The sequence below is a fragment of the Silurus aristotelis genome (assembly GCF_946808225.1).
Source record: "Silurus aristotelis genome assembly, chromosome: 17".
NCBI classification, from domain to species: Eukaryota; Metazoa; Chordata; class Actinopteri; order Siluriformes; family Siluridae; genus Silurus; species Silurus aristotelis.
The window spans coordinates 1,138,854-1,166,396 of NC_139590.1; the positions used below are offsets into that span (position 1 = coordinate 1,138,854).

A 27,543-nucleotide genomic window follows, 5' to 3' on the forward strand; every position below is an offset into this window, starting at 1 on the left:
CAACGATGAAGCAAGCCGATGCTGGTTGTATTTTTAGATACTGTGTAAAGCTCAGAGGGTGGACACACACACACACACACACACACACACACAGACACACAGACACACACACACACACACACACACACACACACACACACACACACACACACACACACACACACAGTTGGGCATGTGTGTGAATATCTGACCCACTAACTATCATGTCCACACTTTCTTCAAATTAGCACCATAAGCCTTTTGTGTCCATCTCTTTTTCTCTCTCTCTCACACACACACACACACACACACACACACACACACACACACACACACACACACACACACACACACACACACACACACACACACACTCTTGCAAGTGTATGAGCCTCATTACAGGCTCTGAGTCTTATCCCTGACAATTGAAGGTCATTAGTAGGTCATGAAACACTGCGAATGTTCAGCTCTGAGGTCATTACTGCATGCTTTCACTCTAATGACGCTCACCATGACTGGATTAATATCAGTGGAAACAAAACACCTGAATGCACCCTTTTCTCTTTTCTTCCTTTGATTTTTATCTTTCTCTCTCTCTCTTTCTATTAAGTCAATTCAGTATATATTTAAATCAAACAATCCATATATTGATGCCCCTGAGTATATTTTTGAACAATCTGGCATTTTTGAACAATCTGCATTATTTGTATATGCTCTTACTATAAAAATGAAACTTGGACATATTTAGAGTATCAGTGTGCAGTTTGTACGCAGTACTGATTTACTCTCCTTTGAAAATAACAACATACAGTCATTATTTTCTAAATAACTGGCAACAAAAGTAAGTACACCCTCAGGGAACATGTCAAACTGTGTACAAAGTGTGAATATTGTGTGTGAGCTCATTGTTAGCCAACACTGCCTTAATCCTCCTGGGTGTGGAATTCACCAGAGCTGCACAGGTTGTTGCTGGGATCCTCTTTCACTCCTCCGTAATGACATCATGGAGCTGCTGGATGTGGTGCTTCTCCACCTTCCGTTTGAGGACCCCCACACACTACTGAATCTCAGGTTTTTACATCTCTCTCTCTCGCTCTTGGGTAAATGAATTGTCTGGGTCGTCTCCTACACGTTGTGAATCATACTTTTATGTGGTTTTAAAGAAAAAAGTGTTTTTTTCAGCTGTTTTTTGTGTTTTGTTTCTTTCTCCATGGACTGAACGGATCATTTTCTCTATTCGTTGCTATGAGACTTGAGCTGAAACTGAACTCAGTACAGATTTCGAGTTAATCGCTCCATATCATCCGCAGAATCCGTTCAGGGAGGCAGTGATGTGTTTAACTCACCCTGACGGCCGACGTCGCTCCGACTGCAGTGCAGAGTCTTGCGTTTTATCGCACATCCAAGGGAGAACGTTTAAAATGAGACACCATTTAGCATGACGAATTCCATGTAATTGTGGCTCCATTGTGCATGTTAGGATGTATGGAACACGTATCACACCTGTGTACTTAACGTGAAGACTTGAACACCAAATCTGACACCCGTTAGCGTGTAAAGAGATCTGGGTATAAACTGACGATTTCTTTTTGTAGAAATCGTCAATAATAAGGCAGAGTTACTGATACCAGCCAAGAGTTGATTATTTTCCTCTACACCTCCAAATGTTTTATTCCTCTTACATCACAGCAACTTGCCAACTTTTACCAAATATTATTTTAAAAAAAAAACCTTTAATTCAAATTACATTCTTTAAAAAAAGTTTGGTTTTACATTATAGCAAAAAAAATAAAAATGGTTCCAACAGACTTTTTTCCTTCGCTTTCAATAAGCCTTTACAAAGCTCTAAAACTGAAGACTCCGGTAAAGTCCTCTTACTTCATGATTACTGTACAAGTTCCAGCGGAGGAGCCATTACTGAAAAAACAATAACATGTATAAACATAATCTTGTGAAAACTAATCAACCCCTACTGACCAATCAATAATTAAATTTGGAGTAATGTGAATTACCCTGGGAGCCCAGGCTCCACTTTAGCATGTTTGCTAACAACGCTAACAACAATCAGCTCATGATGACTCAGGTGTGCTAACGAGGATACATGCACAGCGAATCTGGCGCTTGTTAGCATGTAGAAAGCCATAGATCAAAATTCACAACTGATATAGTAAAATGGGCGTGGCTGTGCCAGGTGTGAACACTGTTAATGCAGACTTTTGTTGCGGTTTTAAAAGTTTCAAGTCTCTGAGACACAAACTGCATCGAAAAACTGCCAAATAAATTACATCAGACACCAAGATACAAACCTGCCTCAATTTACACTGAGAGACAAACTGCCTCGATTAACATTGAGGTAGAAAACTGCCTCAATTAAACACTGAGTCACAAACTGCAAATTGCATTGGCCCTGAGCAATTACCCAATCAACAAACGACACAAACTACCTCAAGCATCACTACATTACAAAAAGAAGAGGCAAAGCTGCCTTAGTTAGTGCTGAGACACAAACTGCTTTCATTAATACATTAAGGCTAACTTTTACTTTAAAAATAATTCAATTAAGACTTAAAAACTGAAATAACTGTTGCACAAACTGCCACATTTATTTATTTTGGACTTTAGATGGCGCCCCTTTCTTTTACTTTATTGTCGTCGTGTTTGTTTACCCTAATCTTACAGAAACACACAGTTTTTTTGAAGCTCTTAGTTGAAGGAGCAGCTACGCTCTATGGAACATGGAGGAGACGCCAGCGAGGGAATCACGCTGGTGTGTTAGTGAAGCTACGACAGCGAGGATTTAGAACTGAGCTCCCACTGATTCACCTGCTGAACCTCTGATTATTGGCAAAACAAAATGGACGAACTGATTCTTCTAAACGGAACAAAGAAACACTTTGCTGCTCTCTGTTTTACCAAAACTTTGCTCAATCACTCAATCCCAGACAGCAGTTTACTTCTCTCAGGCTTCCACGTCCACTGAGTGGATCGCGTAACGGAGCTATCGGGCAAAATGAAAGGAGGTGGAATCTGCTTTTACATTAACGAACATTGGTGTACAGATGTCAAAGTGCTAAATACATACTGCAGCACAAACTTGGAAACACTGTTCATGAACTGTAAACCTTTTTATTCACTGCAGGAATTTTTCTCATTTATTCGCACCGGAGTTTACATCCCACCACAGGCCAACGTGAGTGATGCACTGCAAAACCTGGCAAACCAAAAATCCGGTTTGGAGCAAAAAAATCTGATTCTTTTTTTATTATACTTGGAGACTTGGGTTTTTAAACAAGAGAAAATAACACACTGGATCATTGCTACACAATACTTAAGGACGCATATCGCTCTGTTTCCTGGACAGCTTCGGGGAACTCCGATCACTCACCTTAACTCTAAACTCTATCAGCTAATCTGCCTCAGTCACACATTCACTTCAACTACAGTAGCGAGGTTTATCAATAATCTTCCCGGAGTTGTCAACATTAATTAGATCTCTGTCTGACCCCGCAGAGGTTCCTTTACACTCTAGATGATGAAGCTCCCCTTAAAACCAAAATTTGCACGGTGGTATAATGATCATCACACCCTAAAACAGACCACTCGGAAATTAGAATATAAATGGTGTCAAAACAAATTTACACATTTTAAATTGCATGGAAGGAGAATCTGCTGAGTTCTAGAAAATCTCTTAATGCTGCTGATCAGCATATTTCTCCTCCCTCATAGAAAATAACAAGCAGAATCCCAGATTTCTATTCAGCACGGTAGCAAATGAACAGGAAATAAAAGCACTGCGCTCATATGCACACCATTAATATGTAGTAATGATTTCATGAACTTTTTCAATAATAAAGTTGAAAACTGCAGGCAAAAAAATCCAGACGAATAAAACAAATCCAAACTATTTTATAAATAACCCTGTAGACAGCAGTGTCATTATAACAGACCATCAATTACAAAGTTTTACTCCTATTCAAGAGAACGACTTCATTTCATTTATTTCCTCATCAACCTGCATCATGATCGTTTCCTCAAACAGATCATTCCAGAGGGAATTGAACCTGTTCTAAAAATAATAAACTTTTTCATTACCACTGGTTTTGTACCTAAATCCTTCAAACTGCAGTTATCAACCCTCTAATTAAGAAACCTGACCTTCACCCTGTCAGCTGTCCAACTACAGTCCAATATCAAACCTCCTCTTTATATCCAAGATTCTAGAAAAGGTTGTAGCACAGCAGTTCTGCTCACATCTACTGAGGAAGAACATTTTTGAAATGTATCAGTCAGGATTTCGGCCTCATCATAGCACAGAGACGGCGCTGGTTAAGGTGGTAAATGACTGTTATTGGCCTCTGATCAGGGTTTTGTCTCTTTACTTGTTTTGCTTGACCTCAGTGCAGCTTTTCACACCATTGATCATAATCTCCTGCTTGCTGGACTGGAGAACGTTGTTGGAAAAAAGGGAACAGCTCTCTCCTGGCTCAGGTCTTATTGGACCACTTATATACATATCTTTACACTCTCTGAGGTAAAGTTTGGTGTTCCACAAGGATCTGTCTTAGGCCCACTGCTTTTCTCTTTATATCTGCTGCCTCTGGGGGAATTATACATAAACATGGTATTCGCTTTCATTGCAATGCTGATGATAAGAGAGATCAGCTTAACAATGTTGAGGAGTGTGTAAAGGACATAAGGCAGTGGATGCTTGATAACTTTCTTCTAAGACAGAAGTACTTTTACTAGGACCACATGCAGATAGAAGTAAACTTTCTGATTCTGTAGCATCTCTGGATGGTGTTTCTGTTTCAGTGTGTACAGCAGTCAAAGACTTGGTGTGATTATTGACCCGAGTCTTTCCTTTGAGTCTCACATGAATAATATCACCAGGATCTCCTTCTTTCACCTTAGAAATATTGCTAAAATTAGAAATATGATGTCGTTACAGGATGCAGAAACATTAGTTGATGCTTTTGTAACATCTAGATTAGACTACTGTAACGCTTTACTGTCTGGGTGTTGGAGTAAGTGCAGAAATAAGCTTCAGTTAGTTCAGAATGCAGCAGCAAGAGTCCTCACTAGATCTAGGAAATATGATCCCATCAGCCCTGTTTTAATCATCTACACTGCTCCCAATTACATCTCACACTGATTATAAAATACTACTACTGATGTATAAAGCACTTAACGCTCTCACGCCGCAGTATCTGAGTGAACTTTTGTACCAGGATGATCCTCCATGCCTACTTAGATCAAAAGGTGCAGGCTATTTGTTTGTACCTCAAATAATGAAGAGTCCAGCAGAGGGCAGATGTTTCTCTTATAAACCCCACAGTTTTGGAACAGCCTTCCAATCAGTGTTCGGGACTCAGACACAGTCTCAGTGTTCAAGTCGAGGCTAAACACATATTTATTTAGTGAAGTCTTTAGTCAGTAGGTATTTGTGAGGTCAAGAAGCAGATCTGGAGGGATCATGGATATGGAGTGTTTGGTGAACTGGGATATTTGGATGCTGTCGTCTCCTCACTCTCACACGTTCACTCAGGTTTGTTGATGGTGGTGTGGTGGCGTCTCTTATCCCAGAGATCCTCATGTCTGTGTTTCCTTCTGCTTCCCCCTTTTAGTTCTGCTGCCAGAGTGAATCTTCACAGTGTCCTTAACTTTCATACAACAATAAGGACACATAATAATCCATATCCTTCTCTCCCTGTCACCCTCTTCTCTCTCTCTCTCTCTCCCTCTCAGAGAGAGAGTGACCCACTGTTAAACTCCTGAAAATTGCAGATGATACTACACTCATTGGACTCATCCAAGATGGCGACAAGTCTGCATATCAGCAGGAGGTGAAGCCACTGTGCAGTCAGCACAAACTAGAGCTAAACACAGTTAAAACTATGGAGATGATAGTAGACTTTAGGAAACACCTCTCAACACTACTCCCCCTCACAATATCAGCCCTGTGTCATCTTTGGAGACCTTCAAGTTTTTGAGATCTACTATTTCCCAAGCAGCAGAGGATGTACTTTCTACACTGTAAGTTCTACACTGCAGTCATAGATTCTGTGGTGTGCACATCCATCACCATCTGGTTTGGAGCAGCAACAAAACAGGACAGAAACAGACTGCAACCCACAGTTAAAAACAGCAGAACAAACACTGGTGCTCCTCTGCCCACTCTCCAGGACTTACAAGAACCAAAAAACAGGCAGTAAATAATACTACTGACCCTACACACCCTGGACACAACCTCTTCAACGCCTCGCTTCTGGCAGGATGCTACAGAACTTTGTTCACCAAAACTGCCATGCACAGGAACAGTTTATTTCCCCAGGCAATCAGCCTCATTAACAACTGACCTTAATTATATGTCCTGCTTCATATCTATAAGTGCTGCATTATCAGAACAGTCATTCATCACCTTATCTCCATATGATACACACACCATTACTTACTGCTATTTGCATCACAATGCACTTTCACACTTTCTGTACATTACTGATCTGTCATATACTCTGTATATTGTCTTATTTATAACTCATATTGCTTATATTGTCTTGTCTTGTCTGTTTTGTCTTGTATAATCCAAGCTAAAGGTATAGTGTTGTTTATTTATTTATTTATTCATATTATGGAAGTTCAGGTGTGAATAGTGGATTGTGATTGGCTGGAAGGAGTTCAGGTGTGAATAGTGGATTGTGATTGGCTGGATGAAGTTCAGGTGTGAATAGTGGATCGTGATTGGCTGGAAGGAGTTCAGGTGTGAATAGTGGATTGTGATTGGCTGGAAGGAGTTCAGGTGTGAATAGTGGATTGTGATTGGCTGGAAGGAGTTCAGGTGTGAATAGTGGATTGTGATTGGCTGGAAGGAGTTCAGGTGTGAATAGTGGATTTTGATTGGCTGGAAGGAGTTCAGGTGTGAATAGTGGATTGTGATTGGCTGAAAGAAGTTTAGGTGTGAATAGTGGATTGTGATTGGCTGAAAGTTAAGGCGTGAGTTCAGATCATTGAACATGCTGGTAGTTGGCATTTGTCAGTTGAATCTAAATTAATGTGCTGCTTATAAACACTTGTAACCATGGTAACATCCACTTCCAGTTCCATCCAGAGTGACACAGTGATGAACACATTTCCTAATGACCTCACTGAGCTGCATGGAGGGGTTTTGCGTGAAACTTGGTAAAATGGTAAATATGGGGATTTTAATAGAAGGCATGTAATCATCTGGCACTACTTTATTTGTGTGTGTGATTCGGAGCAGCAGAATTGTAGCAGTAATGAGCCGTATATAAAATATATAATGAAAAAGAAACATTATTTGGATTCATTCAGTCAGGTTTTGCTCCGCAAACATCAGTAACAGCTGGAACTCCTCAATGCTGGGAAGTGACCATGGTATAAGGTGAGAAACCACGACTAGGTGTGAGGTTATAATGATCACGACTTCTTCACATCCACATGGTCATTTATCAGCACTGAGAAGTCAAAGCTGCATTTACATAAAATAACAGAATAAAATCGATTGTAAAGAAACCTCCAGGGAACTGAAAACGTAACATCTGGAATCAAGTGTAGTTTAATTAATTGCTTTTTAATCAAAAAGGAATAATTAATAAACTTCGCCTCGGTTGGAGAGTTTAAGCTCAGGTGTGTGACGTGTGAATGAGGAAGTGTAAGATGAACATGGACCTGTAGATCTCCCAGGAGTTTTTTCTAACCCGACCCCCATGTTGCCAAATAAACGACTTTGTTCCCAGCATGTATGAGTGAGATGATTGGAATTCACGGCGCCGAGTAAAATAACTTCCGATTGTTACGCTCGTTTTTCTTAGCGTGATTCCATCAGAGCGACGAGCTCATGCCGAGAGCGGGCAGAGAAGAAACATCAACTCCATCACTCACCATTAAAACTGGAATGCTTCATAGTCGAAATGTTAACGTTGCTCATGACACTGCAACTCTGGAGGTGTTGGTTACCTGTCCAATTCTCCCTCGATTTTTATTAACGTTCTCGCTCTGATGTGGCATCATTTCTATAGTAACAAGATAAATAAAAACGTCACGGAAGGAGTCTCCAGTGCCAGGGCTTTGAGATGTTTAGAGGTTAACAGTTTGTTATGCTATGTTATGATACGTATGCAACAAACAATGTATATTGTTGTTGTTCTTTTGTCTTGCTAATGATATGTGAATAATTTTTGTGCTGAAAGTATTAAACGCAACTTCTCAAGAAAGAACACAAAAATATATAACTAGAAGGAAAAACGATGACCTCAGGGGCAACTAAAAAGTCTTCAAATACTCTTAACATTCCCAGTAAATTCTTCAATTCAGTGTTATTTGTGTAGCACTTTCATCACTTTTAAATTAGTCTCTATGAGTTTTTTGCTAATGACTGAGCCAAGCAGTTGTGAGGAAAAAAAATACTCCCTGAGATGGTATAAGGAAGAAACCTTGAGAGGAAAGAGACTCAAAAGAGATCTCATCCTGAACACCAAATGTACTTTCTTTACATTTTCATCAATGTTGATGTTATTAATATTCACTGATGGAGACTTGAAAAAGACTCAAGAGACTTGTAAAACAGTTTATGGTGATTGTGGTCCTCTGAGCTGTTGTAGCAGACTGTTAATATTCATTTCAGTCTAAATACATCTTCATGGTTTTTGAGTTTAACCCTCTAGAGGAACCTCATGAATCATTTCATATGGAGAACATCCTCAGGTGCACTGAGTGGTGTTCAAGATCGTGACTTGATCAAAAAAACTCTCAGTGGGGGTGGGGCTTAACATTTATTTTTACTCTCATTGGCTAGATAGATTTAAGATTTCTTTCTTTCTTTCTTTCTTTCTTTCTTTCTTTCTTTCTTTCTTTCTTTCTTTCTTTCTTTCTTTCTTTCTTTCTTTCTTTCTTTCTGTGTGTCTTTGATCTTTTAGATTTTCAATCTTGCAATGATTTTTACAAAATACATTGGATTCTTTTACATATTTACATATTTGTATCGTTTGATTTAAATTTTAAACTATATGTTGAGATTTTGCCAGGATGTATGTATTTCCCTCCTGATGTTTGACTCACCAGCAGTTGACAGAGTTCAGTTGTCTCGGTTTAGAGCGTGTATTTTTTTCTGTGTTTTTGGTGTTTTAAAGACCAATTATAGTTCTTCTCTCTCTCTCTTTTTAATCTCCAGACACTGCCCCATACTGATCACCATCCTTTCTTCTTCTTCTTCTTTCGGCTGCTCCCATTAGGCTCCCATTAGGGGTCGTCACAACGGATCATCCGTCTCCATACTACTCTGTCCTCTACATCTGCCTCTTTCAAACTAACTACCTGCATGTCTTCCCTCACCACATCCATGAACCTCCTTTTTGGTTTTCCTCTTTTTCTCCTTCCTGATAGCTTCATCTTCAGCATTCTCCTACAGAAGTAATTCAATTCAATTCATGTTTATTTGAATAACGCTTTTAAAATTGAACAGCAGCTTTACACAGATAATGTGGTGATAAAAAATTTATAAGATGTTCCTTATAAGTGTAAGTTTGTCCCTGATGAACAAGCCGATGGTGACTGCAGAAAAGAAAAACTCCTCGAGATGCAGAAGGAAGAAACCTTGAGAGGAACCAGACTCAACAGGGACCTCATCCTCATCTGGGTTGCACCAAATGTCGATTTATAGCAGATTTACAAGGTTGCGGGTTACAGTGATGATGATCAGAAGCGAACTGTATTCCTGAGTCAATGTAGCAAACTGTTGACATTGACTACAGTCCAATCCATCCTCAAAGTGCCTGTTCTTACTCTGGAATTTCATGTAACCACCCAAGGTGTTGATGAGAAACCGTCCCAAGCTGCACAGAGTCGACTCCAATTGACTTCTAGCTGCATGTGGTCCTAGAAAAGTACTTCTATCTTATCCGAGTTGAGCAGAATAGAAGTTATCAAGCATCCGCTGTCTAATGTAATTTACACACTCCTCAACATTGTTAAGCTGTACACCATGTCCCTCCTCTGCACATGTCCATCTCAATCTCACCTCCCTCACCTTGTCTCCAAAACGTCCTACATGCGCTGTCTCTCTAATAAACTCATTTCTAATCCTGTCCATCGTCATCACTCCCAACGAACATCTCAACATCTTCAGCTCTGCTACCTCCAGCTCCACCTCCTGTCTTTTACTCAATGCCACTGTCTCTAATCCATACAACATCTCAGGTCTCACCACAGTCCTATTAACTTTCCCTTTTACTCTCACAGATACTCTTCTATCACAAATCACTCCTGCTATCACTCTTCCCCACCCACTCCACCCTGCCTGCACTCTTTTCTTCACTTCTCTAACACACTCTCCATTACTTTACACTGTTGACCCCAGGTACCTGAACTCCTCCACCTTCTCCACCTCTTCCACCTGCAACCGCACCCTTCCACTGCCCTCCCTCTCATTCACACACATGTACTCTGTCTTATTCCTACTGACTTCCATTCCCCTTCTCTCCAGCGAGTACCTCCACCTCTCCAGGATCTTCTCCACCTGCTCACTACTCTCACCACAAATCACAATATCATCCGCAAACATCATAGTCCAGGGAGACTCCTGTCTGACCTCGTCCGTCAACCTGTCCATCACCACTGCATCAGAGCTGATCCTTGGTGCAGTCCAACCTCCACCTTAAACCAGTCTGTCGTTCCTACTGCACACTTCACTGCTGTCACACTGTCCTCATACATGTCCTGCACCGCCCTCACATACTTCTCTGACACACCAGACTTCCTCATACAATACCAACTGATCACTATTCTTCAAGGCTGGATAAACTGGCAATTTTTGTCTCTGAGCTTCAGAAAGTTCCTCCTTTTTTTGTATCTTTTTTCTTTTTTTTTTTTAAATAGTTACATTTAATACATTTGCATGAATATGAACGAGAGTGTGTGTGTGTGTGAGAGAGAGAGAGAGAGAGAGAGAGAGAGAGAGAGAGAGAGAGAGAGAGAGGAAAGTGTGAAGTGTCATTAATAAATAAACGATAGTAAAGGTGTAAAAGGAATAAAACACTCTGGGGTGTGCTTTTCTGGGCAAATATGGCAAAAATCCACACATCCTTCACTTAGTAGAAGTGCAGATCCTCATGTTTTAAAAGACTCCGGTAAAAGTTAAAGTTCTGACTGCACTTTTTTTACTAATGTTAAAGTAAAGAAGTTTGGGCTCTGACATGTTCTTCAGTAAAATGTAGTCATTATTACTACCTGTTTTAGTGTCACAATGTAACTGAACCTCATCATATTAATACAAAATAATTTCACATTTCGTTCACTTATGAATGTATCCAGGCTGAAGATCCACCATATAGCACACAAGCAGAGAGAAGATGATGATGATCAGTAATGTGTCTGTTCTCAGTCATGTTCTCATCACTGACTCCCTCTGTCTCCTCCATGTAAACCCCAGACTTCTTACTGTCTTCTGCCTGCTCACTGTGAGAAACTAGTCTACGTCTGTGGTGTGAGAGAGACAGGAGATGATCCACCAGTGGATTAAAAACGCTGCTCAATGACAGGAAACATGTTGACGGGCTGAAAAACGGTGCAGTGGGAAGAAAAAATATTGATAATTTCACCAAACAGATTAAAACTAAACGAGTCTGTTTTGAAAATGTAAGAAGTAAAAAGTACAGATATTTGTGTCAAAATGTAGAGTGAAAGTAAAACAGTGATACCAGAAAAATCTACTAAAGTACAGTAATTCATTATTTGTACTTCATTACTTCACTTCTCTGTGGGAAAATAACTGCAGAAAATTCAGCGATGTCTTTTTAAAATGTCCATGAAAAGATTAAAGGAAAAATACGAGGAATATTTTGTTATTTATTTTTGTGAATTCATACAAAATCTGTAAACTTCAGCGTATTGTACGGATCCACATGTGCTGCTCAGACGGGCTTCACTGATGAAAACCTTCACGTTTTTCCAGACAGGTGTCTATAAAAAAAAAAAAAAGGAAGACAAGATGAAAAAGAAGAAGGCAGCGAGTGAAAGTGAAAGATGGAGTGGAGGCCTGATGCCGTCTCTCAGCTTCTCTGCAGGCCTCTTTAATATTTAATTCCGACGTGCAGTTCCTCACCTCGCAGAGAACATCTTTCATCTGCTTCCTCTTGATCTGGAACATGTTTCTGAGGTGTCCTGAGATACTCTTCATGTGATCGGTTGGATCCTGGACCTCGTTTCTTGATCGCCGCAGTTGCTTTTAGTTTTTTTTGACAAAAATTGAAGCGTTCTCAAACCTTAGAGTCACGGTTCATATCTCATATCACGGTTCAAACTCAAAAAGCTGGACATGGAATCCAGGAATTTACACTGAGACTAAAACTACCTAAATTCATAACGATATTTATGACAGAGGCACGAACTACCTCAATTTACAGCAGAGGCACAAACTACCTGAATTTACACAAGACAACATGCATCAGCTAATAAACTGCTTTAATTATATCAGAGGCGCAAACTACCTCAATTAACATCTGAGGAACAAACTACTTTAATTCAGAGACTGCAATAAAGAAGGCAGAAGCACAAACTAAATCTCTCAGGCGTCTTCATCGGAACGGTATTGTGGGAAACTTGGTAAACCGGACATGAGCCCTTGTGTGTTAGCGATAAAAGTCTAATCTGAGGAATTTTATTTATCTCCCGGGATTAGATTTTTTTGCTGTATCTCAATCTCTTGTTGGTTCAGTGCTTTGATCTTCCAGCGGTGGAGTCTGACGGGGTTTATTCACCTTTATCACGCTTATTACAGAACACTGTTCAATCCCAGCGCAGCCGATATTGAACACACGCAGTGTGTGTGTGTGTGTGTGTGGGTGTGTGTGTATGTGTGTGATACAACGTGTCCGGTGTGACTCAAGGGAAATAGAACCGAGTGAGAACAGGCCTAAAGCTATTTCCGTGAGTGATGTGGTCATCAACGTGCGACAGGTGAACATGATCAAGTTTTTTACCCCGTCACCTTCTGACGCCAAAAATAGCCATGACCTTGGATTTTATTTTTTTACGCATACATTTTTTTTGGAATAAGGTCCAATAAGATTGAATGTCTGATTTCCCTGCTATATCCTCATTCTTACACAGTGAGTACTACCACAATGCAACGCTGCACACAGGTGACGTATATCAGATCATTATCACGCAAACATTTTTACAATGAGAAAATCCACACGTACATCTAAAATGATTGGCAGCTGTATTGTAACTCAGACCCTCTAAAAGCTCCACCCCCTTTTCCCTTCATCTTGAGAAATTGATTCATGTGTCTGACACTTCTGGGAAAAGTGTAAAAACATCATTTAAGCATTTTTAGAGTTTACTGCGAGCGCAGTGACGGCTCGTTTATAAACGATTTGTTCACTTTGAAAGAGTCTTTAATGTGAATCAGAAGATTGAGTCGTCTCAAACAGAGATTTGTTCATATTCTTCTGATCACTAATAAAGAGAGTGAGATATATACAGTTCTGTTCCAAAGTTTTAGGCAGGTGTAAAAAAAATTGCATAAACCTGAGCAAAAGTGTAAAGTAAGAAAAAAAAAAAAAAAAGTGTTAATTGAAAAAAAATCTATTTACAAAATAGAAAATAAATGAGCAGAATCCAATCAAATCAGCATTTGGTGTGACCACCCTCTGCCGGCAAAACAGCATTGATTCACTAAGTTCACCTACACTTCTAGCTACAGTTTTTGAAGGAACTCAGCATGTAGGTCATTCCAAACTCCTTGGAGAACTAAGCACAGATCTGCTGTGGATGGAGGCTCCTCAAATCCTTCTGTTTCTTCGTGTAATCCCAGACAGACACGATGATGTGAAGATCAGGACACTGTCAAGGTCAAAACTATCACTTCCAGGACTCCTTGTTCTTCTCTAAGATAAAGATAGTTCTTAATGACTTTGGTTGTATGTTTGGGGTCATTGTCCTGCTGCAGAATAAATTCAGAACCAATCAGACGCCTCCCTGACGGTACCACATGATGGGGAGGTATCTGCCTGTATTTCTCAGCATTGAGGACACAAACACATCTCCAACTGCATTTGCAGAAATGAAGCTAAAAACCTTCAGGAAACCTCCTCCATGCCTACTGTTTCCTGCAGACACTCTCCAGACCTCAGCAAACAACCTGCCGCTATCCTTCTGACTGCAGTTCCTCTGTTTTCATGCAGAGTTGAGACACTGAGCCTTGTTTCCATGTTGAAGGTTTGGCTTTTTGGCCACAATTCCTCGACGAAGATCACTTCTGTCCAGACTTCTCCAGACAGAAGGTTGGGGGTACCTGGGTCCCACTGGTTTCCTCCAGTTCTTTGGCACTGCTGGACACCTTCTGATGTTGAGGGGGGAAGAGAGAGAGAGAGAGAGAGAGAGAGAGTCTGTGTCACATCTCTGCTAATAATGAAGCTGTTGATGTTAACCAGTGATGCCATTTTTTGTTCTATTTCTTATTTGAACGTTTTCTTCTCCACAGTAGGGAGGGGTTCAGCGTCAGGAAGAGGAAATAAGGTGAGCTGTCCAGATAGTTTAGTCCCAGCGCTACGTCCCGTGACGTACGTGAGAGAAGTGTCCAGCTTCCTGATTGGCAGAAAGAAAAACGTGAGGCAACTGATCACATGTAGACTCACATCTTTTCCCCCGCTTTAGCCACCGGGTGGACGTTCGTCCGTGCTACAGAGAGAAATCAGACGCTCCAGTTTCGTGTCATTAAAAGTGGGGCGGTCTGTTCTTTGGAAGTTTCCCAGCAAAATGTCCTGGGGACCAAGACACTCAAAATATCTCTCTATATTCATGCTTTGTCCTACATAAAAGTCAGAGAGAGCGAGAGAGAGGGAGGGAGAGAGAGAGGGAGGAAGAGAGAAAGAGAGAGAGAGGGAGAGCCCAGATACAAACGATTCCAGGTCAAACATCAGGGTCAGTTGTGCAGAAAATTTGTGTTGGTGTCCTGTGATCATCAATTTACAAATTTCAATAAGACTGGTGAAAAAACATCCCATAATGTAAACAGCTGTACACAATGTGTGCCAAAAGTATTGAAACACACCAAAATGTTCCACATTTGTGGTTCTTCTCCAAACCCCAAAGTTGGAGATACACATCTTTGGATGCAGGAGCATGACATTTTGCCCTCAGTTCCAGCATGACAATCCTCCTGTGCACAAAGCTAGCTCCATGAAGATCTGCTTTACATGGGCAGGAGAACTCTTGCTAGAGAGCTCCAACTCTACTGAGAATGAATGTGAACACTGACTGGACCCCAGGCCTCCTCACCTCACCTACATCACTTTACTTACACCCTTGTGTCTTAATGAATCTCCACAAAAATCCACTAGGGCATCTTCCCAGAAGAGTGGAGCTCATTATAATAGCAAATGGAGACTAAATGTGGAATGAGATGTTCAAAAAGAACCACTTACCAATCTTATGGTCAGGTGTCCATAAACGTTTAGCCGTATAGTGAAGATTAGATTTAGGACAAATTCTGCGCAGGAGAAGGAAAGGAGTTTTTCACAGAGTCATGATGATCATGATGAAGTGTTTAATGAGAGCAGTGTGTACGGAGACAGGAGGAGATCATCAGAACATCATAAATCGTCATTGTTACTGTTTTACGCTTCCATTCTTTCTTCCTTGTATTATTTCATTTAATTCATTTATGGTGGAACTGATCCCACAATGCATTGCAGCACGACACTGACCCCTGAACCCCGGACAACTCACTGAGTGTTTGTGTGTTTGCAAATATAAAAACTGGATTGATGTCAGCTAAAATGTTCAAGTCTTTTGTGATAAAACACTGTAATATATCCTTTAGGGCTAATCTGGTATCGCGTCAGTGGCTAACTGATGCTAAGCAGTGATCCAGGTCATAACACTCACACACTCACACACACTCACAGTCTCACGTGTAAAGAAATTAAACACGAATTTTCATGGATTCTGAGAATTAGTATGGAAGTATAGAGGCAACAAAATTCATTAAAAATGTGATATGCTAATTGTCAACGTATTTCTCTACTTCAATTTACATTTACATAAAATTTACATTTACATTAATATATGTGCAAATTTTACATTCGCCTTTTCCACAATATATTTAATATGTAAAATACATACATTTACTAATGCTTTACAAGTTTACAAGCATAGTAGCCAGCTTTCAGTGAACTCGTTTATTAGCTAAATAAAGGAATCTAGCGAAGTCTAACCTAAATATCTAGCATTAGCAAGCTACATTTCTTTTTTTTTGGCTAGTCACTTTTGTAGCTTTTTCCTAGCTAGCTTTGGCGAGCTACGTATTTATTAACATATTTTCAGGAAAAATGACGGGAAAAACAAGTAAAAATTAATTATTTTACATTTATAAGTAGCACATCGCTACACAAAAAAACCCAAACACCTGAGAAATAAACAGTCATGAAGACGACACCGGGAAGCTACGCTGGAGTGATCGGAGTTCTGTAATATTTCACAGAATGTTCTGATGTCATGTTTAACTGCAGAGATCAGCCGCTAATCAGGGGCCAGGAAACCGAGCAGAATATTTATAAAGCTTTAAAAAGAAAAACAAACTTGAAATTCTTCATTTTTATGGTTTTAAATAAAATGACCAAACATTCGACAAACAAACATTTGTTTCGAACAAAAAATCTTGAAAAAGGAAAAATATAGTATTTGATATCATTAGCTGGAAGTGTGTTAAGCCTGTAAGCTAACAATTTCATAATAATGAAGTATGTTAGAAAACTCGCTTAAGTTAAAGCTGGTACCTGGTGTGTTTAATGGTGTTTAACGGTGTTTAAAGCGACGTGGCCACATTCCACCAAACCACATATCAGATAAATAAATTTTATCTGTATGCGTAATATACTTTTATAAATTTTATTGTAAATATAAGAGAGAAAGATGCAGTGTTTGTGTAATAATTTCATCTGCATCCATCCTCCTCTGAGCGATGACATCCCTCCATTATCACCTCTATCCCTACATCACCACCTCTATCCCTACATCATCACCACCTCTATCCCTACATCATCACCACCTCTATCCCTACATCATCACCTCTATCCCTACATCATCACCACCTCTATCCCTACATCACCACCTCTATCCCTCTATTATCACCACCTCTATCTCTACATCACCACCTCTATCCCTACATCACCATCTCTATCCCTACATCATCACCTCTATCCCTACATCATCATCACCACCTCTATCCCTACATCATCACCACCTCTATCCCTACATCACCACCTCTATCCCTACATCATCACCACCTCTATCCCTACATCATCACCTCTATCCCTACATCACCACCTCTATCCCTACATCACCACCTCTATCCCTACATCATCACCACCTCTATCCCTACATCATCACCTCTATCCCTACATCACCACCTCTATCCCTACATCATCACCACCTCTATCCCTACATCACCACCTCTATCCCTACATCATCACCACCTCTATCCCTACATCATCACCACCTCTATCCCTACATCACCACCTTTATCCCTACATCATCACCACCTCTATCCCTACATCATTACCACCTCTATCCCTACATCATCACCACCTCTATCCCTACATCACCACCTCTATCCCTACATCATCACCACCTCTATCCCTACATCATCACCACCTCTATCCCTACATCATCACCACCTCTATCCCTACATCATCACCACCTCTATCCCTACATCACCATCTCTATCCCTACATCATCACCTCTATCCCTACATCATCATCACCACCTCTATCCCTACATCATCACCACCTCTATCCCTACATCACCACCTCTATCCCTACATCATCACCACCAACTTTATCCCTACATCATCACCTCTATCCCTACATCACCACCTCTATCCCTACATCATCACCACCTCTATCCCTACATCACCACCTCTATCCCTACATCATCACCACCTCTATCCCTACATCATCACCACCTCTATTCCTACATCACCACCTCTATCCCTACATCATCACCACCTCTATCCCTACATCACCACCTCTATCCCTACATCACCACCTCTATCCCTACATCATCACCACCTCTATCCCTACATCATCACCACCTCTATCCCTACATCACCACCTCTATCCCTACATCATCACCACCTCTATCCCTACATCATCACCACCTCTATCCCTACATCACCACCTCTATCCCTACATCATCACCACCTCTATCCCTACATCATCACCACCTCTATCCCTACATCACCACCTCTATCCCTACATCATCACCACCTCTACCCCTACATCACCACCTCTATCCCTACATCATCACCACCTCTATCCCTACATCATCACCTCTATCCCTACATCATCACCACCTCTATCCCTACATCATCACCACCTCTATCCCTACATCACCACCTCTATCCCTACATCATTACCACCTCTATCCCTACATCATCACCACCTCTATCCCTACATCACCACCTCTATCCCTACATCATCATCACCTCTATTCCTACATCATCACCACCTCTATCCCTACATCACCACCTCTATCCCTACATCATCACCACCTCTATCCCTACATCATCACCACCTCTATCCCTCTATTATCACCACCTCTATCCCTACATCATCACCACCTCTATCCCTACATCACCACCTCTATCCCTACATCATCACCACCTCTATCCCTACATCACCACCTCTATCCTTACATCATCACCACCTCTATCCCTACATCACCACCTCTATCCCTACATCACCATCTCTATCCCTACATCATCACCTCTATCCCTCTATCATCACCACCTCAATCCCTCCATTATCACCTCTATCCCTCTATTATCACCACCTCTATCCCTACATCACCACCTCTATCCCTCTATCATCACCACCTCTATCCCTACATCATCACCATCTCAATCCCTCCATTATCACCTCTATCGCTACATCATCACCACCTCTATCCCTCCATTATCACCTCTATTCCTCTATCATCACCACCTCTATCCCTACATCATCACCACCTCAATCCCCCCATTATCACCTCTATCCCTCTATCATCACCACCTCTATCCCTACATCATCACCACCTCAATCCCTCCATTCTCACCTCTATCCCTCTATCATCACCACCTCTATCCCTACATCATCACCACCTCAATCCCTACATCATCACCACCTCAATCCCCCCATTATCACCTCTATCCCTCTATCATCACCACCTCTATCCCTCTATCATCACCACCTCAATCCCTCCATTATCACCTCTATCCCTAAATCATCACTACCTCTATCCCTACACCACCACCTCTATCCCTACATCATCACCACCTCTATCCCTACATCATCACCACCTCAATCCCTCCATCATCACCACCTCTATCCCTACATCATCACCACCTCTATCCCTCCATCATCACCACCTCTATCCCTCCATTATCACCTCTATCCCTCTATCATCACCACCTCTATCCCTACATCATCACTACCTCAATCCCTACATCACCACCTCTATCCCTACATCATCACCACCTCTATCCCTACATCATCACCACCTCAATCCCTCCATCATCACCACCTCTATCCCTACATCATCACCACCTCTATCCCTCCATTATCACCTCTATCCCTCTATCATCACAACCTCTATCCCTACATCACCACTACCTCTATTCCTTAATCAAAATCACCGCTATCCCTCTATCTTTACCACCTCTATCCCTACATTAATATCAACACTACTGCTCTATCATCACCACCTCTATCCCTCCATCACCATCTCTGTTCCTCCAGCACCACCTTCATACCTCCACCACTACCACTTTTCTCCACGATCTCTATTCCTCCACCATAATTTCTCTCTATCTATCATGTATATCCCTCTATTACCAACTCTGTTCCTTCATCATCTCATCCTCATTCACCACATACATTCCTGGATCATCACCTCCATCCTCTATTTCCACCTGCATCCCCCATCCCTCCATCTGTCTATCACAAACATCAATTTTTCCATCACCACTACCATTCCTCTGTCTCCAGCTCACATATTCTCTCTCGTTCCTCTCCCTCTTTTTTTTCTCTCCCTCTCTCTTCCTCTCTCTCCACTTCTTCACTTTTCTTTTTCTCATTTTCCATGTTTGTGCTTTTTTCTATACCATAATAAAACCCTGTGTGTAATTTTATCGCTCTCTAAGTATCTGAGAAGTTCCTTTAACTGAACACACCTCACACTTTTATCCATTTAGAGTTACAGTTAGAGTTTCTGAGAACGACACAGGATAATGAGATAACAAAGAGATAAGAAGCTGAGATGACGAGATGAGATAATTCTATTCAGGTTTTTTTGTAGAGTGTTTTTAACAATGGATACTGTCAAAGCATCTTTGCAGAGATAAAGAGGTTTAAAGAATTTATGTTTGTTACTTATTACTGTAAGTTTATCCCTAATTAGTAAACCAGACTCAAAAGAAGGCACATCCTCATCCTCAATACGGAATGTCAATTTATTACAGTTCCATCATTGTTGAGGTGCTGTTTAGTGGTAGGTGCTGAAATACAGAACTGTTCATACAAACTGTGGTCCTGAACCATTGTAGCAGACTGATGACTTTCAGAGGGGACGATGCTACAGATTCCATGTGGCAACTTTAGGAAATGAAAATGCTCTCAGGTTCTACAGAGAACCTTCAGAGATTCTGCATATGCTCTAGAGGTTCTGTCTCTTACAGTTCTTTCTTTCTTTCTTTCTTTCTTTCTTTCTTTCTTTCTTTCTTTCTTTCTTTCTTTCTTTCTTTCTTTCTTTCTTCCCCCGTTAGGGGTCACCACAGTCTTCCAATGAGTTTCCCTTCAGTTGCAACCCGACTGTTTTATTTAATTTCTTTTTTGTGCACAGAATTAAAAGAGAGAGAGAGAGAGAGAGAGAGAGAGAGAGAGAGAGAGAGAGAGAGAGAGAGAGAGAGACTCTTAATTAGCATGAGTGGTTTCCTCGGTTCAAACCCAAAGCATTGACGTTGTTCCTGTTGTAATAAACCCCGAGCCGGAGGAGACTGAAAGCATGGCATAATTTATTTATGATTTATTTCTATGAATAATGATCCATGCTCATGTTCGGGTCAAAGCACAGACAGATGTGAAGCTCAAGGGCAAAGCCATTAGCATCAATCCAGAAGACAGGTTGAGGTTGAAAGATGGAAACAAACCAAACACAGAAAAATAAAGTTTAATAATAAAACTTTATTAAATGTTCAGATTTTTATATGCACTAGTTACTAGCAGTTAGCAAACCTGCTTTCTAAAATCAGCTAATGTACATGATGTCCAGATGATTTTGATGTCAGAAATGTTGGCAGTGAATAATTTGCATATCATGAAAAAAAAAAAAACACACCTTCTCCCCTTATCTTCATCTTTTTACCATCTCACCTTCTCACTTCTGCACCTTCTCCCCTCCACACCTCCTTATCTTCTCACCTCCTCTCCTCCACATTGCCACACCTCCTAATATTCTCACCTCCTGATCTTCTCTGACTTCCAGTCTAACAGAGAGACAGCTCCTGTATATGCCCCTCCCAGCTGCATGCTGATTGGGTGATTGTCTTATTATTTGACTGGCTAAAGCAAAAATAAACCTTTTGGAGGGGACATCATCTCTACTCAGATCTTCTCTTAAATCTCATGGACTGTGTTTAGTGAGTGTAGTGTGTGTTGTGTGTATGGACTGTGTTTAGTGAGTGTAGTGTGTGTGGTGTGTATGGACTGTGTTTAGTGAGTGTAGTGTGTGTTGTGTGTATGGAGTGTGTGTAGTGAGTGTAGATAATGTGTTGTGTGTATGAAATGTGTATAGTGTGTGTAGTGTGTGTGGTGTGTATGGACTGTGTTTAGTGAGTGTAGTGTGTGTTGTGTGTATGGAGTGTGTGTAGTGAGTGTAGATAATGTGTTGTGTGTATGAAATGTGTATAGTGTGTGTTGTGTGTATGGACTGTGTTTAGTGAGTGTAGTGTGTGTGGTGTGTATGGACTGTGTTTAGTGAGTGTAGTGTGTGTTGTGTGTATGGACTGTGTTTAGTGAGTGTAGTGTGTGTGGTGTGTATGGACTGTGTTTAGTGAGTGTAGTGTGTGTTGTGTGTATGGAGTGTGTGTAGTGAGTGTAGATTATGTGTTGTGTGTATGGACTGTGTGTAGTGAGTGTAGTGTGTGTTGTGGGTATGGAGTGTGTGTAGTGAGTGTAGATAATGTGTTGTGTGTATGGACTGTGTGTAGTGAGTGTAGTGTGTGTGGTGTGTATGGACTGTGTTTAGTGAGTGTAGTGTGTGTTGTGTGTATGGACTGTGTTTAGTGAGTGTAGATAATGTGTTGTGTGTATGGACTGTGTGTAGTGAGTGTAGTGTGTGTTGTGGGTATGGAGTGTGTGTAGTGAGTGTAGTGTATTGCTTATGTGTAGATTGTGTGTGCAGTGTGTATATAAAGTGTAGAGTGTTTGTAGTCTATGCATAGTGTGTGTTGTGTAAAGTGTGTATGCTGTGTGTGTGTGTGTGTGTGTGTGTGTGTGTGTGTGTGTGTGTGTGTGTGTTTAAAAAACACTAGTTTACCTTCATCACTGTGCTCCAAAACTGAAGTGAACTCCTCAGCGGGACGTAGTGAAATTTACGTTAAATCTCTTGTCTGGGAAGAAAATGACTGTTTCTCCTGAATGGTACTTGAGCAAATGTGTGTGTGTGTGTGTGTGTGTGTGTGTGTGTGTGTGTGTTCAACAGTGATCTCCTGCTGAAATGTACTCCTTTATTTTCTTTTTATTTCCTACCTCTCTCTCTCTCTCTCTCTCTCTCTCTCTCTCTCTCTCTCTCTCTCTCTCTCTCTCTCTCTCTCTCTCTCTCCATTAATTAACACGTGAAGGCCGGAGACGGTGGAATCTCGTGCTCCACATGACGTTTCTTATTTCACTGGATTCTAAACTTCTTGTATCTCCACACATGAACCAATCCTGGTTGTATTGTTCCATTGGCTTGTGATGTCACATCCTGTTCCTCCCCGTATTTGTAGCAGGTCTTTGAAGACATTTAGGTGCTGGAGATGTAGTTTGAGCCTGAGGCCATGTTCACACTAATATGTTTTTTCATTTTAAAAACACATTTTTTGCCTCACACTGAGGAAACACTCACACTCACATTTTTATTCGTTGCGGCGACGTTTCAAAGAGCCGTTTAAAAAAAACACGACTTGCGAAATTGACACAGCTCAAAGCGTCTTACGTTTTGCGTATGCGCAGTACAAAGACGAAGCGTTTTCATACGTTTCAGTGTGGATGAGCGACTTTCTGGAAAATCTTTTTCTTCATCGTGTGGTGTGAAGTAAAATAAGCAAGAGGTGAGGTGTTCCGGCTTGTTCTTCATCAGCTCACGCTGGGACTCAAGTCAGGAACATGTCTCGGAGTCAGATCTCTGAGGGAGTAAAAACAGTCTCACAGGGGTTTGAGGAATGCTGTAAACTGGTTGGCTTCAGAACGACTCCTAGCTATCGGTGTGTGTGTGTGTGTGTGTGTGTGTGTGTGTGTGTGTGTGTGTGTGTGTGTGTGTGTGTGTGTGTACAGCTCAAGGAACCTTTACTCTGAAGAACCTGTTGTGCACTCTAGACTAAAAGCTGAGAACCATGATCCAAACCCTCTCACTGTGTAGTGCTCCACTGTTCTCTACTGTTTACAGGAAACCCAGAACACACGTGAGTTCCAATGAAAATTTGAAACAGGACACCTCAAAGGTCATGTAAAGAGCCCTTTCTCCAAAGCTGTAGGAGAACGTCCTGATCCAGTATTAAGCTTCTTTGGTTGTTCTTTGGAAGGTATTTGTGAAGGTTTTACTGTATGTAGAAGCCTACAGATGAGTTTCTCTGTCAGGAGAGCTTTGAAATATGTCCTTTAATGAGACTAAGGGAACCATAAACACCTATGGCATCTGTGAAACCTTTTGAGAATGAATTCGAAATGGTGGAATGAACTGGTGGAAACTAAGAGGAGAACTAGAGAAACTTGGGAAGTAGACTTTGGGAATTATTCGACATTGGAAAAAACTAAAAAGTATGAGAACCAGGGAATCTGGGCAAAAAAAGGCCTGTAAATCCTTTGGGGGAACTGGAGGAACTTTGGGGATTTGAGAAAAATAGGAGAACATGGGTATACAGGACCTTCAGGAAATTCTGGAGGTCTATGGGATAATAGGTGGAACTACAGGAACTAAGCAGGAACTAAAGGATACTCTAAAACTTATTTGGAAATTGGGAAATAAGAAAAGACTATGAGAACTTGAAGAATCTGGAGTTGTTCTACAAATAAAACCGAGAAAAGTAGACAAAATAATGGAACCTACACCACACAGGAACTAAAGGAACCCTTAAAGTTTTCCTTTAAAGAAAGCAAGAGCAGAAAATGGGGGACTTGAGGAACCAGGAGTAGAAACAAGAACATGATGTAAACATGAAGAACTCATGACCTTTGTCTCTGTCTCTTTTCCCAGTGTGTCTCTGGGGATGATGCTGTTGCCGTGGGTACCTCCGTTTCTGTCACCATGACGATGCCACTCAGCCCCCTCTCCAGTGACGAGGAGCAGCAGAAGATGCTGGGGAACAGTCAGCACCTGTATCCAGGGGCGGAGGAGGAAGAGGAGGAGGAGGAGGAGGGGGAGGAAGAGGAAGAAATGGAGGACGAGTATCAGGATGAGGACGCAGAGGAGGAGAACGGAGAGTTGAATGGAGCAGAGGAAGAGGAGGATGATGAAGATGAGGTCAGAATAGCAGGAGGAGGAGGAGTAAGGGCAGAAGGGCATAGGCAGAAAGCAACTGGGAGATCGGTGAGAGGTACAAACCCGGGTCACACCACCAATCCTTATTCCTCAAACCCTGGCCCCGCCCACCAACCGGCAGCCAATCATCAGCAGCAGCAGAAGAAGTTGAGGAGAGGTTCGAGCTCTGCCCTTGATGATGCACACATCGCCCTCATGGTCTTCCGTATCGGCATTCCTGATATCAAACAGACGGTTGGTCCCACACACACACACACACACACACACACACACACACACACACACACACACACACACACACACCACTGTTTTTTTTCTAGAACATCACTTGCGCTTTATTGCTTTTACATCACAGTAGCATTAAATAGTGTTCTTGTACTATTTATCCCTTTTTAGTTACATGTAGTCACATAGGACCTGTTGCTATAGAAACAACTGTTAGTATATCTGATAGTGTGGCTATAATAATAATAATAATAATAATAATAATAATAATAATAGTAATAATAATAATAATAATAATAGTAATAATAAAAATAGTAATAATAATAATAATAATAATAAGTTTTTTTTGTTTTTTTATCTTATTTAATAATAAATAGTTTTGCCTAAAACAGTCTCCATTTGAACCTCATTATAAAGTGAAGGTCCCTACACTTCTCCTTCTTTCTCTCTCTCTTTTTCCATTCCTTTCATCTGCAGCACCCAGTCATCACAATGTTTTCAGTATCGGTCTCCTCGCAGTGATTCAGTACAACTCAATTAAGTTATTATTTAATGTGATGTGTTTAATCAGAGAACATCGCTTGCTCTTCTCCAGCGCTGAATAATCACAGAGTGTCAGACATCAGCTTCCGCCTGTTATTGCACACATATCTCATCCACGCTCCGCTTTCAAAAAAACTCCCGTTGTCCCTCTGGGGAGACCTTGAAGATAAAAATACAATATTTTAAATGTGTATTTGAAGCACTGAGTGCACTATATATATATATATTTGAGGGAGAATGAGGTTGAAGTGTGAAGTCGAATGGAAAGTGTGAGAAATGGAACAGCTGATATTAACACTGACACTATGGCTGAAAATAAGGATGATAGTATTCCTAATAAAATGGCTTTATACTATGGCTGACAGTATGGCTGGTATAACAACGTATACAAAAGCTGTAGTATGATTGATTCTAAAGCTGATAGTACACTGTGAGATAGTATTTCTGATAGTGTTGCTGATACTAAAACTGATCGGATGTTTGATTGATACAATTTCAATACAATGCAATTTAGATGACTTTATTGGCAAGACAAAAAATACATTTCGTATTGCGAAAGCATTAAGAACAACAGAGTAAATGATAAAGAACCTCTAAAGAACATCTAAAGTACATGTAAAGCAAGTAGCCTATGCATAGAACTAATAAAATACTATTACAACTAATAAAATAAACTATTAAATATATGCAGAATTGCATATAGCAAAAAACAACAACAACAAAAATACAGCTACAGCTGACATCCAGGTTAAAAGTATGTCTAGTACTATAACTAGATCATGGCTGATAGCATGGGTGATGGTACCTACCTCTTCCTGAAACCCTTAAATTAGCACCTCCCAAGTTTGTAGAATTTAAGGGTTACATTTATATTAAGTGTGTAATCTTGTGTACCAGTGTAGATTTATTCATTACTAGAGACTCAAAGCACTTTAGTACGTCGCTCTGGATAAGGGCGTCTGCTACATGCTGTAAATGTAAATGTGTATATATACAGTATATATATAGTGTGGTGGATACTAGGGCTGATAGTATTGCTGATGTTTGATGTAATTGGCTATTATTAGTTTAGCTGGTTTAAGTGCTGATAATGTGTCTTTATACTATGGCTGATAGTTTCCTTCCAGTAGGAATAATACAATGGCTATATAATGGCTAATGCAACAGCTGTCTTCTGGGCTCCCAGCACTCACTTCCGGTTTCGTGGTGCGCACTTCCTGGTCGGTGGCCATCTTGCCAATTTTTTCCCCCACCACCCCCTAACAAAGACATTAACTCAGGGCTAGATTATTTCACTGGCTCTTCATGTTCCTGGTATTATTCTTGCTACCCTGCCTGCTCTGGATCCTGTACCTGTTCCTGTTCCTGTTCCTCATCCTCATCCTGATCCTGATCCTGATCCTGATCCTGATCCTGATCCTGTACCTGTACCTGATCCTGTACCTGTTCCTCATCCTCATCCTCATCCTGATCCTGTACCTGTTCCTGATCCTGTACCTGTTCCTCATCCTCATCCTGTACCTGTTCCTGATCCTGTACCTGTTCCTCATCCTCATCCTGATCCTGATCCTGTACCTGTTCCTTATCCTCATCCTCATCCTCATCCTGATCCTGTACCTGTTCCTGATCCTGATCCTGTACCTGTTCCTCATCCTCATCCTGATCCTGTACCTGTTCCTTATCCTCATCCTCATCCTGATCCTGATCCTCATCCTGATCCTGTACCTGTTCCTGATCCTGTACCTGTTCCTCATCCTCATCCTGTACCTGTTCCTGATCCTGTACCTGTTCCTCATCCCCATCCTCATCCTGATCCTGTACCTGTTCCTGATTCCTGTTCTGCTTTGCCTCACTTGTTACTGGTTTAAACGCTGGACTGTTTCTTGGTTTGTGTTTTTGCTATGCACTTTTTTGTCTGTTTGCCGGATCTTGGATGTTTGGACTGTTTTTGGATCTTTGAGTTTGGTTCCTCCTGCATTGCTCTGTCTGCTGACTCTTGAC

The 27,543-nt window shown here is 41.0% G+C and overlaps 1 protein-coding gene across 1 annotated transcript in view; it reads left to right on the plus strand.

The window, feature by feature from the left end:
* Positions 1-25,521, plus strand: part of LOC310740463 (uncharacterized protein) — a gene marked incomplete at its 3' end in the record, with an annotated part of 37,251 nt that extends 11,730 nt beyond the window's left edge. Inside the window, exons 2-3 of the mRNA XM_083567170.1 lie at positions 24,490-25,008; positions 25,477-25,521. Of these exons, the coding sequence (XP_083423296.1) occupies positions 24,541-25,008; positions 25,477-25,521 (513 nt within the window). The 5' untranslated portion in view covers positions 24,490-24,540. The remainder of the gene's footprint in view (positions 1-24,489; positions 25,009-25,476) is intronic.
* Between the last annotated feature and the right edge of the window lie 2,022 nt (positions 25,522-27,543).